The following is a 16,243-nucleotide window of genomic DNA, read 5'->3' on the forward strand; positions in this document are numbered from 1 at the left end:
GCGGTACAGTGCTACTTGAGCGGCCAGTCCAGGCAGCCTCATAGTTGCGGTACAGCATTGCTGGAGTGGCTGGTCCAGGCAGCGTCTCTTGAACAACCAGTCCAGACAGCCTCGTAACTGCAGTACAGTGACTCGAGCAGCTGGTCTAGTCAGCATCGTAGCTGTAGTGCAGTGTCCCTTGAGCGACCGATATAGGCAGCCTCAAAGTTGTGGTGCGTTGTCACTCGGCCGGTCCAGGTAGCCTCATCCCTGCACAGACCGTCCCTTAAACAGACGGTCAGTGCAGTCTTGTACCAGAGGTGTAGCTTCCCTCAAGCAGCCGATCCAGGCAGCCTCAAAGCTGCGGTGCATCGTCACTCGAGCGGCCATTCCGGGCAGCCTTGTAGCGGCGGTGCAGTGTCACTCAATCGGTTGGTCCAGGCGGCCTCATAGCTGAGGTACAGCATCACTCAAGCCGCTGGTCCAGGCAGCATAGTAGATGTAGCGCAGTGTCCCTTGAGCGACCGATATAGGCAGCTTCAAAGTTGTAGTGCACTGTCACTCGGCCGGTGCAGGCAGCCTCATCCCTGCACAGACCGTCCCTTAAACAGATGGTCAGTGCAGTCTCGTAGCAGAGGTGTTGCTTCCCTTGAGCAGCCGATCCAGGCAGCCTCAAAGCTGTGGTGCAGCGTCACTCGAGCGGTCATTCCAGGCAGCCTCATAGCGGCAATGCAGTGTCACTCAATCAGCTGGTCCAGGTGGCCTCATAGCTGAGGTACAGCATCACTCGAGCCGCTGGTCCAGGCAGCGCTGTAGCTGCAGTGCAGTGTCCCTTGAATGGCCGATCTAGGCAGCCTGCAGTGTCACTCAGCGACCGATCCAGGCAGTCTCGTGGTTGTGGTGCAGATGTTAGCTATTTCATATAAGTGTATTTTTTTTTTTTTCTCTCATTTTTTGATTGTGTTTTGACATTTATAGCCAGAACTGAAAGCCTAGTCAGTCACCACTGGTATCCTCTCTTGTAATCTTGAGAGTGGTCCTTGTTTGTCATTAAGTGTGTGACTATCAGTGTAGGTCTGTGTGAGGAGCTCTCTCAGGATGGAGTGTGTGCGCTGCATGTGTGTTGTGTGCTCGCTCTGATTGGCAGTGTGACACAGATGGCGTGTGACAGTTAGAGATTCACTCAGGTCAGCACGGCTGGGAGAGCAGCCAGCAGTCTGCAGTGGTGCCGAGTAGAGTGTGTATGTGAGTGTTAGCTCCGTCTGAAACAGGCAGCGTGAGTGTGTTTCTGTCTGTTCTCTCATTGTTTGGGAATGTCAGTGAGTTCACTTGTTACAGGCTGGAGTTTAGAGTGGCTGTTGGACACGTCTCGTTCTAATTAGACGAGATGTGTTAGGATCTTTTATGAGGTGAAACCTTTCCTTCATAACATCGTGAGAAACTCCCCTTTAGAGAGCTCAGCGCGCACTCGCACGCAACTTTCACAGGCTGCTGCACACTGGACGCATCAGCAGACAGTGACACTGCTGGATTAAACCCAGAGCACAAATCCAAATCTTGAAATTTACATCAGGATAGAAAGGTTATTGTAAATCATTATGGTTTTGCTTGTATTTGTGAGCATATATGTATATTACAGTGTGCCATGCCGAAACAAGTTTCCAAGGACGCGTTGTTAAAGATGCAGGGAACCATAATCTGTGTTTTCTTTCTAATTAGGTTAAACTTGTTCTTGCAGGCCAACAATAAACATGTACTAAGTAAACCTTCTGAATAATATTCCAATGACCAATAAATGGCTGATATTTCACCATATTTCTCTCCGATTCTTGGGTAACACTTCTGTAAGCATTCCCCTTACCAATCACAAGGCTGCGTCTCTTCCCACATAAAACTCTCATAGTCAGAGAAGCTTAGCGAGCTAAAGCTAATCCAGCATATCCAAAAGCTAGCAAGGTAGACCACCTGTCTGTAGCTTCCTGTCACCTGTTCATTTGTTTATCTTTACACACACACAGTTCATTCATCCGTTCCTTCATTTACACGTTGCTTCGTTCGTCCATTTGTTTGTCTGTCGATACAACCGTCTGCACGTCTGTTCGACCGTTCCTTCGCGCGTTGTTTCGTCCATCTGTACTGCGCGTTGTTTCGTCCATCTGTATGCGCGTCTGTTCGTCCATGGCTTTTTTGTTCCAGTTAGCGTCACATAAAAGCTGGATAATGACTTTAGCTCTGTATGAGGGGACGGAGCAGGCAAGGACTTTTGGACAGAGAGCTGTCAATCAACCTGCTCGTTAGCCACGCCCACACAGCTCTCGGATAGGTCTGATCAGCATTTTGTGATCAGCCTCGGTTACTTATACAGATTTTCCTTTGCTTTTTTGAATAACAAAACATGTTTTCAGTGAACGTATTCACATATTCCTCCGCTTGCTGCAAAATTTTTATGCTAGTGATGTTTCAGCCTTTAAACACCAGAGTGATTTACCTAGAAGTGTAAGCCTCCAGTACAGCGCTAACTTATTTCCTTCCCCACGGTTAAACAAAGATGTTCATTTCTTTTTGCTGATACTTGAATATCAAAATTAGCCGGAATGCACATCGCTAGTGTCAGTCTAAGGTCTTCAAGATGAACAAATTCTAATCGTCCATTTTTTTTTTTTTACCTTAGCTAACATTATTAGCCTAACCACACCTTACTTCGCCTCATACGTTTCACTGCAATTCCTTGGCTTAAAAGGTAGCTGTAGTACTATCACCATTCTGTCATCAATTTTGACTAATATTACCAGTCGAGCTCTGGTGGTGTTGTACCATCTCTATTATAAGCTTAACCAGTGATTGTTTTGCGCTAGAGATATGAGTCTAATGTTGCTATAAGTCATGGAGGCGTATATCTCACTAATTAGTGTACTGCTAACTGCGTGCACACTTGCCTCAAACTGTGTGTTGAGTTGTTCAACAATCTCTGATAGACTTTGGTTTCAGACACAGTATGATCTAAAACACAGGATTAATTGGCTATAAACTTCATGGTAAAGGAATTTTATCCTATGCAGAGTTTTTTGGATGGGTGGATGGATGTAACTTTCACCTTCTTTTTGTTAGAGAAAATGGAGAAATGGAGAATAGGTTTGAGGTTATTTATATAGCTGGAAAGATGCTGAGGTTGTTTTTGGGTTTGAATCAATCAAATCCGAAACCTCATGTGAGGGACCTTTTTAGATGGAGTTGATCACATTGAGAATTGCTCAAGGTGACCTGGGCGGTTTGGTGTTTGTAGGTTTGTTTTGAAGGGGCTACATGTTAGGGGCATACAGTATCCCTTTATTTTAGTTTATCTCTAGGTTATCAGGTGGGGCAGGTTTGGTTTCAACCTAACTTTTCCTAACAATAATTAAAGATTGTTTACATAAAATAAGCTTGCTAAAACAAGCTCCAGTTTATGAAGCTAACTCAGAAGTCATTGGTGTGTTCAATACAGTAATAAAATGTGAGTGACCTGCGAGTGACCCGTGAGTGAACTTTTGATCTTTGCTCCCTGTAGGGATGGAGTTTCCTGTGGACGTGTTGGTGTCTGTAAGCCATGAAGAGCTGGAGAGATCCGCCCACAGCTACATGTCTGAGCTACTTTACAGTGACCCTGAGCATGGCCAGTACTTCACACTGACCACTGGGAGGAAGGTAATAACATTCACACTTGCACACAAACACAGTCAACTCTGGTCCTGGAGTGCTGGTGACCAGCACAGTTGGAAGATTTTGCTTGCCCAGACATTTGATTCAACACCTGTTTATTGCCAGGTGTAGTAGGTGTTTTTGAGTAGGGCAGTAACCAAACTGTGCTAACACTGGACCTCCAGGACTGGAGTTGAAGACCCCTGGCCCACACCGTTCTGGACCCTGATTCCCACTATGTGGAGAACACCGTCAGAATCCCAGAATTGAGACATAAAAACAGATTTCAGATACAAATATATAAATGCGTGGCTTTATACATGGAAACTTGCAAGCAACTAGTTGCATTTTGAGTTGCCTGCAACATAATTTCCATGCAACTTGACAGTTACACAAAGCAACAGTCGCATGCAACTCTTTCAGTTACTCCACTAGTTGACTAAATTAGCAGCTCGTAATTTTTAAAACACCCTGTCGGTCTCGTTAAGTAAAGTCAACCATGAGTTGTAATTTACAAATTTCCTGCACTTTTATCATCTTCATTTTATCTTTGCTGTTGTTTTTTCTATATTATGTCATTTATCTATCTATCAGTGGTTCGTTACTATATACTTTAATTTTTTCATTTGGTGTTTGTATGTTAATCGTTTGAAAATTAATGTTAAATAGTCATTAACGTTCCAGCCTACTTCTGTCTCGTTCGTTCTGTCCTAGAAGCACCATGAGTTCATTGAGGAGCACATCTCAGTCTCCTCTTCTGTAATAGTTTTCATCATTTGGTTCCCAAATGAATCTGAGCTCTGTGTAAAATTATACAGTGTTAAAAGAAGAAAATTAATCTAGTATGATAACAACAGGCGATAGACGAATAAGCTCTGACACAAACAGCTGTTTAAACATCGGTTGGCGTTAGCTGGCTAGTTAAGGCACCTGTTTACAGAAATTAGCTTTTGAGAAACTCACGTTTGTTGTTCTGGCTCAGATAAACTGTCAGGCAGTTTACTAGTCAGGCAGGGGGTCTCCTTTTTAACCATTCAGTAAACCATCTTGTCCATTAATCCAGTGAAATCAATGGTTTATACTTTTTTTTTAATTTTGATGATGTGATACGTTATCTGCATTTTGACTGGCTGTTTCATGAAACTTGTTCTATGAAGTTGCTACTATTGTGAATGAGTTTCAAATGAGTTGCAGAAAAATGCTTTTTGCGAATTGGTTTCATGTAAGTTTCAAGCAACTTGAAAGTTTCACCATGTAAAGCCAGCCTAACGTAGGGTGTTTCAGGTATTTTTACTTCATGCACTCCCAAAATAAAAAATGAAACCGAAACTATGAAGATGCATTCATGAGATCCTGCAAGTGTGGGTTCATGCTGGTTTGCTGTCTTTCAGCGATGCACTTTGATACTTTGAGTGCTAATAGCACCCCTTGTGGAGAAATCTTTAGTTTGCTAAATGTGAGTCAGTTAGTGAATAAATGTGTACATTTCTTAATGAGCTTCATTTATATGTAAACTTTTCCTGCTGTTACTGAACTATTTCAGTAAAAAAACTGCAAAAGTGTTTTTATTGTTTTATTGTTTTTAGAAAAAAATATAGGAGCATTTAGGGGAAGGAGCAGGGGTGAAACAAATTTCATAGGGTGCTATCATCCAGATTTCATTGATGACCACTGTCCATCTACACTGTGCTGCAACTGTTTCAGATTCGCATCAGTCTGTCCAACGTGGGCTTCGTTCCTCTGTATGGAGCAAATCTAAAGCACAAAGTCCTGGCTCTGTTTGCCCCGGAGGACCAGTTCACAGGTAATCTAAACATCCCAGCTCCAATAATGACCCCTATTCATCCACCAATAATACAGTACATATATACACTAGCTATCTCACTGTTCCACACATGCGTTCTCTGTCCTTTCCTAGCTGTGGCTTTGTTTTTGGATGACCAGTGGTATGCTGTGGACGACATCCTCAGAACAGCGGACCCTGCACGAGAAGGCCTCATCAAGGTACCTGCATCTGCAGAAGGCCAAGATCTTCCTTTACCAGTATTCTTAGAAAGGTTTAATGGGTGGGACGTTCAGAGAACTTTTAGCTTATGATCATTTTTAGATACCATAGCTGTTTGAGGTTGGGTGGTTCATGTTTTCTTTGGGTTCACTTTTTTTTTCTTTTTTTTTTCCCCAGTTCTGGTCACTTGTTTGATATGTTTTGTGAGATGGATAGTGACGTTCATGAAATCAGATGTAGAATTCATCTTCTTTTTCCTCTCTGTTTTTGTATGAATGAAGGCTCTGAGCTCCGATTCATGATCTGAAATTCTAGTCCTCGTTTTATTTCTTGACCTCATCATGTGATAAAACGTTAAATCAGGAATGGTTTCTATAGGTTTGCAGTGGTTTCTATAGTAACACAATCCCTGATATTCTTAACAATGATGACCATGAATGTTTCTCAGTACAGTACAGTATTAGGCAAAGAGAGGTAGACTGAACATCAAGTGCCTGTATTGCTCACTGCGAGGATCAAATACTCATGCTAGTACCTCAAATACGCTAACTTATTTATGAAGACATCAACCAAAAAGTGAGGAGAAAACGTGAAGCTAAAGTAAGCCAGCTTCTTACAGTGTTTCGGATTTTTCAGTGTTCTCTGATAAATCCGACCTATCAGGTGACGAGAAGAATCACCAGACCTGCCTACTACTCTCCTATTGGCCACGCTGAAACGATTGGCCGAAGTCCGTTGCGCAAAATTGGAAAAACGGCCCTGTGGGTCTGCTGCGGTGGGCTCCATGTTCGACTGTGCTCCTCACGGAAGCTCCACCCGGCGAATTTTCATTCATTCAGCGTTCAGTGTGAAAGCAGCTGAAAACTGAGCTGCGTGCCCAGCTCGAGCCTTTAACAAGGTCAAATCACACGGGCTCTCGCATCTGATCGCTTTAATAAGTCAGCGCTGCTGTAGATCACGGACAGACTTTATCCTGAGTAGAACTGTATAAATGATCCTTGGTCTGTTTTACCTGCTAAAGTGAAGACTGTGGCTGTGTGTACGGCGAGCCTCGAGCTCTTCAGCATAAAGCAAAGCTAAAGCGGACTGGGGCCGTTTTTTGTTTTCACAATGCACAAATTAATCGAACCACAAAACGAACTACTTTTGGGGCCTTTTATGGGGGTCTGAGTTCGTTTGGCGTGTTTCAGACGCTGAAACGGCCCAAGTGTGAAAACGCCCTTATTCAAAGTTTCCATTCCACCTTAAGTGGAGAAACAGTTACATGTTGCTGCTGCTCCATTTAAGGTGGAACGTAAAATTGTAATCAGAAGCTGGTGAATAGAAAGCCAACTTCAGCTGCTGCTCCTCCCCACAGGAGTGAAGCGGTCGCTAAGTGCTGATTCTGAACATTTTTAACTTTTCGAATGTCACGCATAGGCAGAAAACTATAAAGTAATAGCAATGTCTGATGTAGAAATCTGTTTTTTAAATCAGCACTTCACAAATATATGTTCTTTGTATGTTCACCATGGTATATTAGCGTCAAGCTAGCAGGGTTAGCTTGGCGCTATACTGACTTCTCTCAGCTCTAATTTAAATACACTTAAGACACATTTTAAGCTTTAATAGGTATGTAACCTTCTTTACTTTGTCTCATTTTGTGAGTAACTCTTTCTTGAAAGGCTTGAGCCTGAAGTCTGTATTTTATTATTGTAGCGTTAGCCAGTTAGCTTTCTGCTTCCTACTTAGCCTACTCCAGTGAGGGCAGAATGTAGCCTCTTATAAAGAGAATACAAAGTATATATCAGTTAAAGAGAGTCTGTTAGCAGCAACTGGTAACGTTCAACTGGCAGTTCATCATCTGGCTGCGTTTTATGGGCTCAGATGTCAGCGCAAACAACCAGGCTTTTTCAAAGAGTCTTTATGAAGCCACATTCGCGCATCTTCTGAAGCTCTGCACTTTTTACGCATTTAGCATTGCTGTGACTTCATCTTGACTCGGCTGTGGTGACACCTGCAAATGGCGTGTTATCCGCTTCAGAGACATTTTTATCGGGAAAAATGCTAACTTAAAACAGCTTTGTTTTTCAGCAGTGAAGTAGTGTCTTTGAATACACTTTGAATTTGATGCTGCAGATATTCAAAAGCATGTGCCGGGGGGATCAGTAAAACGAGACCTGATACTTCAACGGAGTAGATGCTCAGTTTCAAAGCCAAATATAAAATGGTAATATGTGGTAGTATGATTTAGATACGATGCTTGATGGGTTGGGTTTTTAAGTGTTTTATATTTTTTGGTCTTTATTATGTACATTTCAGCTGTCCTGTTTTAACTGATATCGTTATTGGAGTCAATCTTTTGCTTGGCAAGAGTGGACACGTTTTATAAGGATGTGTTACATTGGTTGTTGGGTGTAGGTTAACCCGTGCTCTCACTAATGTGTGCCTAGTCTTGCTATTGTTTTGACCTGAATGGAAAAAATATGCCTTTATAGCATTATGAGGCCCAACACTGTGGTTAGTATGCTGCCATCGTGGTGCTGCATAGGCCTCATGTAACCTGCTGTGATATAATTGAAAAATTAACCGACCACCCAAAAAAGGTAGCTAGGTAGAGGCCCACCAAAGATTTGTGCCAGGGTGGTTAACATGATGTTTCGGGCCTGTGTAGAGTCCACCTCTATTCAGTACAGTCAGCTTTAATCGACTGTAGAGTCCACGGCTCTTCGGGCTGTAGAGTCAACGGCTCTTCGGGCTGTAGAGTCAACCTCTGTTCAGTTGTGGTTTCCGCAGTTTGCTGAGAGTGATGGAGCCACATTAGGTAGTCTTTTTTCGCTCATTTCAGCCAGAAGGTGGACACTTTATACAGACACACGATCCAATTATAAATGAACTTGTCATGCTCAATTAGTTTAATATTGAAATGTAGCCTTATATTTTACTTTTTTTTTGTTTATCTTATGCAGACATTGCACTTATGTTTATTTTTTATTATTTAATTTTTTTTTTATTTAATGTCTTCTAAGAAAATGATTTGTGCCAGCTATCCCTTCAGCTAGCATTTCTGTCTTTTAGAGACGGCAGAAATGACAAAAAAAGGTTAATTTGTTAGCATTTCTTTTCTAATTCTGTATCAAAAAATATGGTATCGTGATGCAAAAATGACAATACGTGCCGTATCGTGAAATTACACCTCTGATTTTTACCATGGTTAAGGATATTGTTAGACACGATACAAAGCGTATTGTTGCTTTAACGGTTAACTTCAGCATACACACATGAAAATGTTTAGAATGTTTGCATTTAATGAGAGAAAATAATAAGGAGAGATGGCCAAGAGAGGTGTGTGCTTGTGTCTGTATGTCAGAGAGGGAGAGGTTGTGCGAGCTAGTTACTCTGCTAACAAAGCCTGTTTTATGGAAATGGACAGAAGGCCGAACTTTGACGCTGAGTACTGCCTTTGTTTTCGACAGAGCATTTTGCATAAACAAGCCTGGTTTCATTTTACCCTGGAACTCAGTCCACGCTTACACACGCTCTCCATGGGGTTCTGGAAGCAGCTGTGGAAGAAGAGGGCATACCAAGCCTCCCCCTTTTCCTCTGGCATGTCTGCCATGTTGCTTACTGCACCACTGACAACATGGGCCCATTTCCTGCAGGACAGACAGCATTTCATTCTTACAGAGCTTACATACAGTTATCTACTTTGGTCCTAGGTTATTTTTGCTATGCAAAAATGTGCCTGATTTTATTTCCTGACTCAGTAAACAAATCCAGCTTGTGTGCTCACAAGTGAATGCCAGTAGTTCTCAATTAGAGTGACATAAATCGCACCATTCTAACTGTTGTTTGTTGTTTGCTTTGCCAGCCAGGATAAAGGGATAGTTTTTGCTAAAATTCCAATTTAGGCAACTATCCCCTTAAATGTTGATAAACAACCAAGACCTGTTTGGTGTCTGAGGTTTGCTTCTTTAGTTCTTTGAAGGTAAATGTTGCTAACAAGTAATAGAAGCTTATGTACAAACCACAGTTCTAAGAAAGTTAGAGCAGTATGAAATGCCACTTAAAATAGAAAGCAGTGACATTCCAAATTTGAAAGTCTCCAGATGCATAATTGTATGAGGCCTTTGTTGTCATATTTTGCACCATAATGTGGTACAGCATATTACCTGTACTCTACGATTACTCAGCCATGCTGTTCTAACACGTGTACAATGTGCCTTGACGTTACCATGTTAAAATAAGCATGGACATCCCTGAAAAAGACGTCATCTAAAAGGCAGCATATGTTGTTCCAAAATGTGCATCTTTCAGCATTAATGGTTCCTTCCCACAAGTTTATTACTAAGGAAAGTTGGGGTAGAAAGTAGTTGGGTGCAGTGGTCATCAAGCCTTCTTAAATATTCCTAAATATGATTCACTTCATTTGGTTTAACATTTTGGTGAAATAACAACACATTCTATAAATTCTTGCTGTTCAGCGTTTGTAACTACAGTTGTTTTTTTAATGCTTTGTTGTTTATTGTTGTTGTTTATCTTGCAGGTGAGGTCTGTTGCAGAGAGAATTGTGCTGTACGTGCTGAATCGCATCATTTACCGCACTAATGAGATGAGTGCTGGAGAGGTGCCCTTTCTGTGCCATGGTGAAAACGACTACACCAAAATCCTCTGGAAGAGCGGGGAGGCTGTGGGCTTCTACTCGGTCAAACCCAGAGGTGTGTTTTGCCAGTTAATGGACTTGTCAATAACTTGCATATTAAAAGCCATGTTGGTGCACTATTAACCAGCCAGACCTCCAATTCTTTCATAAAAATAGCTTTGTTTGCATTGTTTTCCATGGCATGTGCCTTGGCAGTGTCAAGAAATAAGCGTAGATGTCCCTCAAATAGCGCCATCTAGAAACGAGCATATCGCTGTTGTCGGAAGAAAACCAGTTTTCAGTTTTAGACGTAATTTGAAAATGCCAGTTGTCCTTTACATTGTATGTAAATTTCATGATGAATGGACCAGAAGAAATGGGCCAAAATGTTTTGGGGGAAAAAGTCTGGTTCCATTGACTTACACTACAAGTAAAGTAGGTTTTTTCCTTCTCCTGTAAAGTTACCATTTTGGAGATGCAAGGTTTTCTTCCGACAACAGCGATATATTGCTTTATAATATGTATATATCTTTCAGCAATAATGGTGCCTTCACAGATGTGCAAGATCACTAATACACTCCATACCAGCACATACACTGGCTTTTGAACTTTATGCTGGTAACAATCTGGATGGTCCTTTTCTAATTGTCCTGGAGAACACCGCGTTTAAAAAAAAAAATCCATTTTAGGCCAAAAATTTTATCTTAGAATTATCGTAAAACAGTGTCATCGACATCAGGCAGTGTATTCCTAATCATTTTCGAGGTGGATGTCTGGTTCCTATCACCACCACTGTAAACAATTCTGACTCAGCTGGTGTCTCTAGAACAGAGCGTTTCACCCCAAAACGCTTTGAATGGCTTTGTTTACATCTTAAACATTTAATTATGCAAACATTTTGAATATATTCCCTATAACCTGCTGTTCATGGAGCTGTTGTGGCCTAGCATAATGATTTAAACATAATGTTTGGGGCTTAAAGTGGGTTTTATGGCACTTGTAATAAAAGGAAATGAAAGGAAATCATTATTTAGTGAGTTGTACTACTGAACCTGAGTTACATAGATGCTGATATAAAGGTCAAGTGCCTCAAATTAATAGTAATATCCCTCCATCATTCAAAGAAATGTATACAGTCCATCAAGATCCTAACCCTTCCGAACCCATCCTAACCCGTCTTTACATTCTGAAGTCTTCATACCTTTAAACGTTTTAAAAGATGTGCTAGTTTTGATTTATTACTTTTATTAGAACCACATGGACTAGCCTCAGGTGGAGTTAATCAGAATCTTTAATTGTCCTCCCCACAGGTGAACCTGGGTGTGTAGCAGTGTTTGCCTGGTTTCTGTAAACAGAAATGAACATAAAGCTTTGATATCTCACAGGCTAGCTGCAAATTATGCATTATTAAATATGAATAAACCATCTATACAATACATTGAGTTTCTGAATACCAATTCCAATAATAAGCAATGCTAAGGTACATAGGACAGTTCCAGCAGAGGGCGCTCCAGGCACACAAACTGATCACCACTTGGCAAACTGAGTCATTAACTGAACACCAGTTAGTCTGCCATGTTTAGCATGTTGCTAATCTAGTACCACTCAGATGGAGACAGTACCTTCCAGAAATGTACTCAAAGAGTAGCATAAACAAGCAGCCATAAATTGCAGAAAATAAATAACAAGGTCATCTGCCCTTAAGCAACTGCTAGCATTTATAGTGTGAACCAGGACAGGATTAGCAACATCATGCTAATTACCCTTGACTTTAGAAGTTTTGGCCCATTTCCCAGCCAAAATAAACACAACAAGGCTATATTAATGATCTCTACAGTATGACTTACAGTTGCATGAACGCACACAGAACCCACAAACACCAGTTTGCTGAACCTTGAATCATGCTGTGAGTTGCCAGGGCAATTAACATACTGGTTTGTTCCAGTTTGCAGGGCTTTCTGGGTAATGTAGTTCCTAGAGGCAGTGACACAGCTTACTACACAAAGGCCTGCACTGCAACAAGCAGGGAGTTTAACACCATTACTATCCTGAAAAGTGATTTTAAAGCCATGTGTCCTCTGTTGTGCCCCCTGCAGGCAGCCTGTGTAACAACTTTGTGAGCCAGTGCTACCTCCTGCCTGTCATGGACTCCATATTTGTGAGGAAGAGTCACCGTGGAAACGAGCACGGGCTGCAGATGCTGGAGGACTACGTGGATAGTTTTAAAGATGATGAACTCGGTCTGAAATACCCTCTATCGCCAGCTATGTCCAGAGGTAAGAGGCCCTTCACATAGCTTCAGTACATAGTGAGGAACACCCACTTTAGTTTTATTAATGATGTTATACCATACTGTGCAAAAGTCAGAGACCACTCCTCATCGACTTAATTTCTAGTCAAAACGGCCAAGTCATTGATTTCTCAGTCTCAAGAGAAAAAAGTAATATTTTAGCAGAAAATTTGAATTCTAACTAAATAGAATTTCAGATTGGTCAGTAATTAGTGTGTCCACTCAGCCTTTATTGCAGCTTTCATTCTTTTCGGGAGACTCACTTTCGGTTCTTTCAAGAAATTTGCAGCCACACCTCCAAAGTCCAGTCTTAGAAGTTGGTTACATTTACTGCTTCTCATGTAATGTAATGTCAAACATCTGATGTTCCTCTTTTCAGCAGTTTCAGCTCTGAAACCTTTAGCTTGCAACCACAGTGATGTGTGCTGATTCAGTCAGACCTGTTCTCTCCCCTGTGGAGTTCTGGCTCTGTCACAGGAAAGCAGCTCCACATTCACTGATGTAACACACTCACACACACCTTCTAGTATCAGTGCTGTAGTGCTTTGAGAGCAAAGGTGTGTTTTTAGGAGGTACATCACTGTTAGGCCCAAAACAGCCTACAAATAAAAGTCCCACATGCAGCGTTTTATGTTGTTAATAAGGTTTTATCTGTTTCTTTGCAATTGACATCCTTGTTCCACCCACAGATGCATTCCTTCATAGCAACTGTAGTGCACAGATATACCTAAATTTAGATTATGTTCATTTCAAAGAATATTTATTTCGGGTTTTAAAGATCATACTAGGCCTGGCCTGTCCTGCGATGTAATTGGATATCATTGATGATTGACAAGCAACCCTATGGAAGGGGTCTGCGACATGCAGCTCCGGAGCATGCAGCTCTTTTACTGCCCGGTTGTGGCTTCACAGCAGAATTAGACTCTGTTTACATCTTAACTGCTTAATTATGCTGTTCTTTTTAAAAACTAGAGGAATTCTCCTTCAACTTGGCTAGCTGGCAACGTTAAAACAGCTGTCCCTGTTTCCTCTGTGTCTTCTCTGCAGTGTGCAGGCACTACCTGAACAGGTACCCGGCGGATGTGGACCTGCTGTGGGAGGTGGAGGGTGTCGGCGGTCCCTACCAGAAAACCAGAGTGGCCAGCAAACTCAGCACTCACGCACTCAGAGGTACACACCTCTCTGATCAGCCTCTGTGCTGTTGTTTGTACTTTTTTAGCCGATCAGCCAAGACATGTCTGGAATCTAGAGTCTGCCTTATGACACTTAAAAAAAGACAGATCTTCAAGGGTTCTTTAGTAAAGAAAGTGGTTCTATATAGAAACATGAACACCCAAAGAACCCTTTACATGATTAAAAGGTTCTTTGCATCCTGAAGAGGTTCTTCAGAATTATTGAGAAAGTGTTGTATATGGTTCTATATAGAGTAAATGTAAATGAGTGGATCAGACACAGCGGTGCTGCTGGAGTTTTTAAACACTGTGTCCACTCACTGTCCACTCTATTAGACACTCCTACCTTGTCGGTCCACCTTGTAGATGTAAAGTCAGAGACGATAGCTCATCTGCTCATCTGCGCAACACACACTAACATGCCACCACCACGTCAGTGTCACTGCTGAGAATGACCCACCACACAAATAATACCTGCTCTGTGGGGGTCCTGTGGGGGTCCTGACCACTGAAGAACAGGGTAACAAAGTATGCAGAGAAACAGATGGACTACAGTCTGTAACTGTAGAACTACAGAGTGCTCCTATATGGTCAGTGGAGCTGATAAAATGGACAATGAGTGTAGAAACAAGAAGATGGACTTAGCAAAGTAAATCATATACACTTTACTAATGTTTCTAGCAAACACAAGTGCCACAAATATGACTGAGAAGTCTGAGGTAACTTAGTGTGGCTAGGGTCACCATGCGAGCTAGTTTCCACATTGGGAAATAATTAACCTCACTGCCTTTCATCTAATGTTAAACTGTTAGCTGTAGCATTAGCTTATCTACCAATTTAACTTGCAGTGGCTGAAAGATTTTCCCTTTTGAATGACTGAGGCAGTTTGATAAAAGAAAGTCATGTATATAAATGGAATGATCTGAGACCTCTGCTCAAATCAGAGCTCTATAGAGACCCGGATCAGCTTAAAAGGCTGCATCTATCAGAAAGTCCATCTCTATTGCTGAGTAAATCTGTGAGGCCGTCAGACGAGCGGCTATTTCTTGTGACAGTAATTGATTTATGGTATGACCATAGTTGACTTGTGCTCTGACCATAATGGATTTATGGGTTATTTATGAATTGATTTTTGTGATTTGTGATTTTGTGATGAATCTGATGCTCATAAAGATGGGCTCCTCTCGTGGGGAAAGGATGACGGCAAGAACAGACAGACGGTGGCGGACAAGGTGGAGATGACTGAGGAAACCAGCCTCGATATCACGGTACAAAAACTAAATGGAATAATGTTTGTGTGGTTTGCTCGTCATGTTATCTGTGCATATTTGTGGCAAACCAGTATAACAGTTATGATCAAAGAATTTCGACTGATGTACCTCCCATTACGAGATTGATGCCACAAGCATCACATAGAGGAAATGACCCCAAAAAGGCCAGAAGGGTCCACCTCTGTCAAAAGGCTGTCTCTGATTGGTCAGAAGCTCTGCCCTGATTGGTTCAAGAGCTGTTTATGATCTGAAATCCCCATCTTAATCTGCCCTAATTTAGGCCCAGCATAAGTTTCCATGGTGATGTAGCTTGGTAAAAATTGATCCACCGTTGGAGAAATAAAAATCCAAGGTTAGATTGAACTAAGCTTAAACTTAGCTGGCTAAGAAAGAAATATTTCATTTTTTCTGTGCTTCTGTTTACCTCAACCAGTGAACTGGCAAGTTATCAGCTATCAAAAAGAGTGAGATGATTCATGTCATGTGTTTTTTTTCCTTCCACAGGAGGAAATCATTGTCGTCAACAAGCATCTTAAAGTAGCTGAAGGTAAATCAAGGCATTTCTGGTGTCCTGTCGCTTATGGCCATTCTGGTTTTCTGACCTTTCTCTCTTCTTGTTCTATTTATATATCTCTCTACCCCTCCCTCTCTCCATAGAGACGCATGATACGCCGATCTCCACGCGCACTCGGAGCAGTGAGCATAAGCGGAAGAAGCGAATGAGAGAGGAAAAGGAGATGAGTGCGGCGGAGAGCCAGCCGGAGAAAATTTGCAGGTTTTTAATTTCCTTGAACATGAGAAGTGCTCAACTAGGGCTATTATTATTTTTCAATAGTTTCTATAATTGATTCGTTATATTGTTCGATTAATTGTACCGTTATGGCTTCTGCAGTCTCCTCTCACATTGCCCCCTCACAGCACAGCTGTCATTAAAACTTTTGCCCATGCAACAAGCTATTTTTTCTTTTATCTTGCAGAAAAGCAGAAGCCATATCGCCTCCTATGCTTCCTGTAGTGTATTACAGTCTGTCAGAATGACTGTGTGGATCATATGAACATTATAGAGGCTTTTTAAATGAAACAGTAGAAGCCATATCGCCCCCTACACTTCCTGTAGTGTATTACAGTCTGTCAGAATGACTGTGTGGATCATATGAACATTATAGAGACTTTTTAAATGAAACAGTAGAAGCTATATCGCCCCCTGCACTTCCTGTAGTGTATTAC

General features: G+C 41.7%; 1 protein-coding gene across 2 annotated transcripts in view; it reads left to right on the forward strand.

Moving 5' to 3' along the window:
- fam169ab (family with sequence similarity 169 member Ab) overlaps window positions 1–16,243 on the forward strand; it is a 43,619-nt gene that overhangs the window by 14,105 nt on the left and 13,271 nt on the right. For both annotated transcript variants that reach the window (XM_036588070.1, XM_036588071.1), the window contains exons 2-10: window positions 3,527–3,663; window positions 5,362–5,461; window positions 5,576–5,661; window positions 10,188–10,359; window positions 12,380–12,559; window positions 13,621–13,743; window positions 14,919–15,013; window positions 15,521–15,563; window positions 15,674–15,791. In XM_036588070.1, the coding sequence (XP_036443963.1) occupies window positions 3,529–3,663; window positions 5,362–5,461; window positions 5,576–5,661; window positions 10,188–10,359; window positions 12,380–12,559; window positions 13,621–13,743; window positions 14,919–15,013; window positions 15,521–15,563; window positions 15,674–15,791 (1,052 nt within the window). In that variant the 5' untranslated portion in view covers window positions 3,527–3,528. The remainder of the gene's footprint in view (window positions 1–3,526; window positions 3,664–5,361; window positions 5,462–5,575; window positions 5,662–10,187; window positions 10,360–12,379; window positions 12,560–13,620; window positions 13,744–14,918; window positions 15,014–15,520; window positions 15,564–15,673; window positions 15,792–16,243) is intronic.

This window comes from Colossoma macropomum, unplaced genomic scaffold (genome assembly GCF_904425465.1).
Source record: "Colossoma macropomum unplaced genomic scaffold, Colossoma_macropomum, whole genome shotgun sequence".
NCBI classification, from domain to species: domain Eukaryota; kingdom Metazoa; phylum Chordata; class Actinopteri; order Characiformes; family Serrasalmidae; genus Colossoma; species Colossoma macropomum.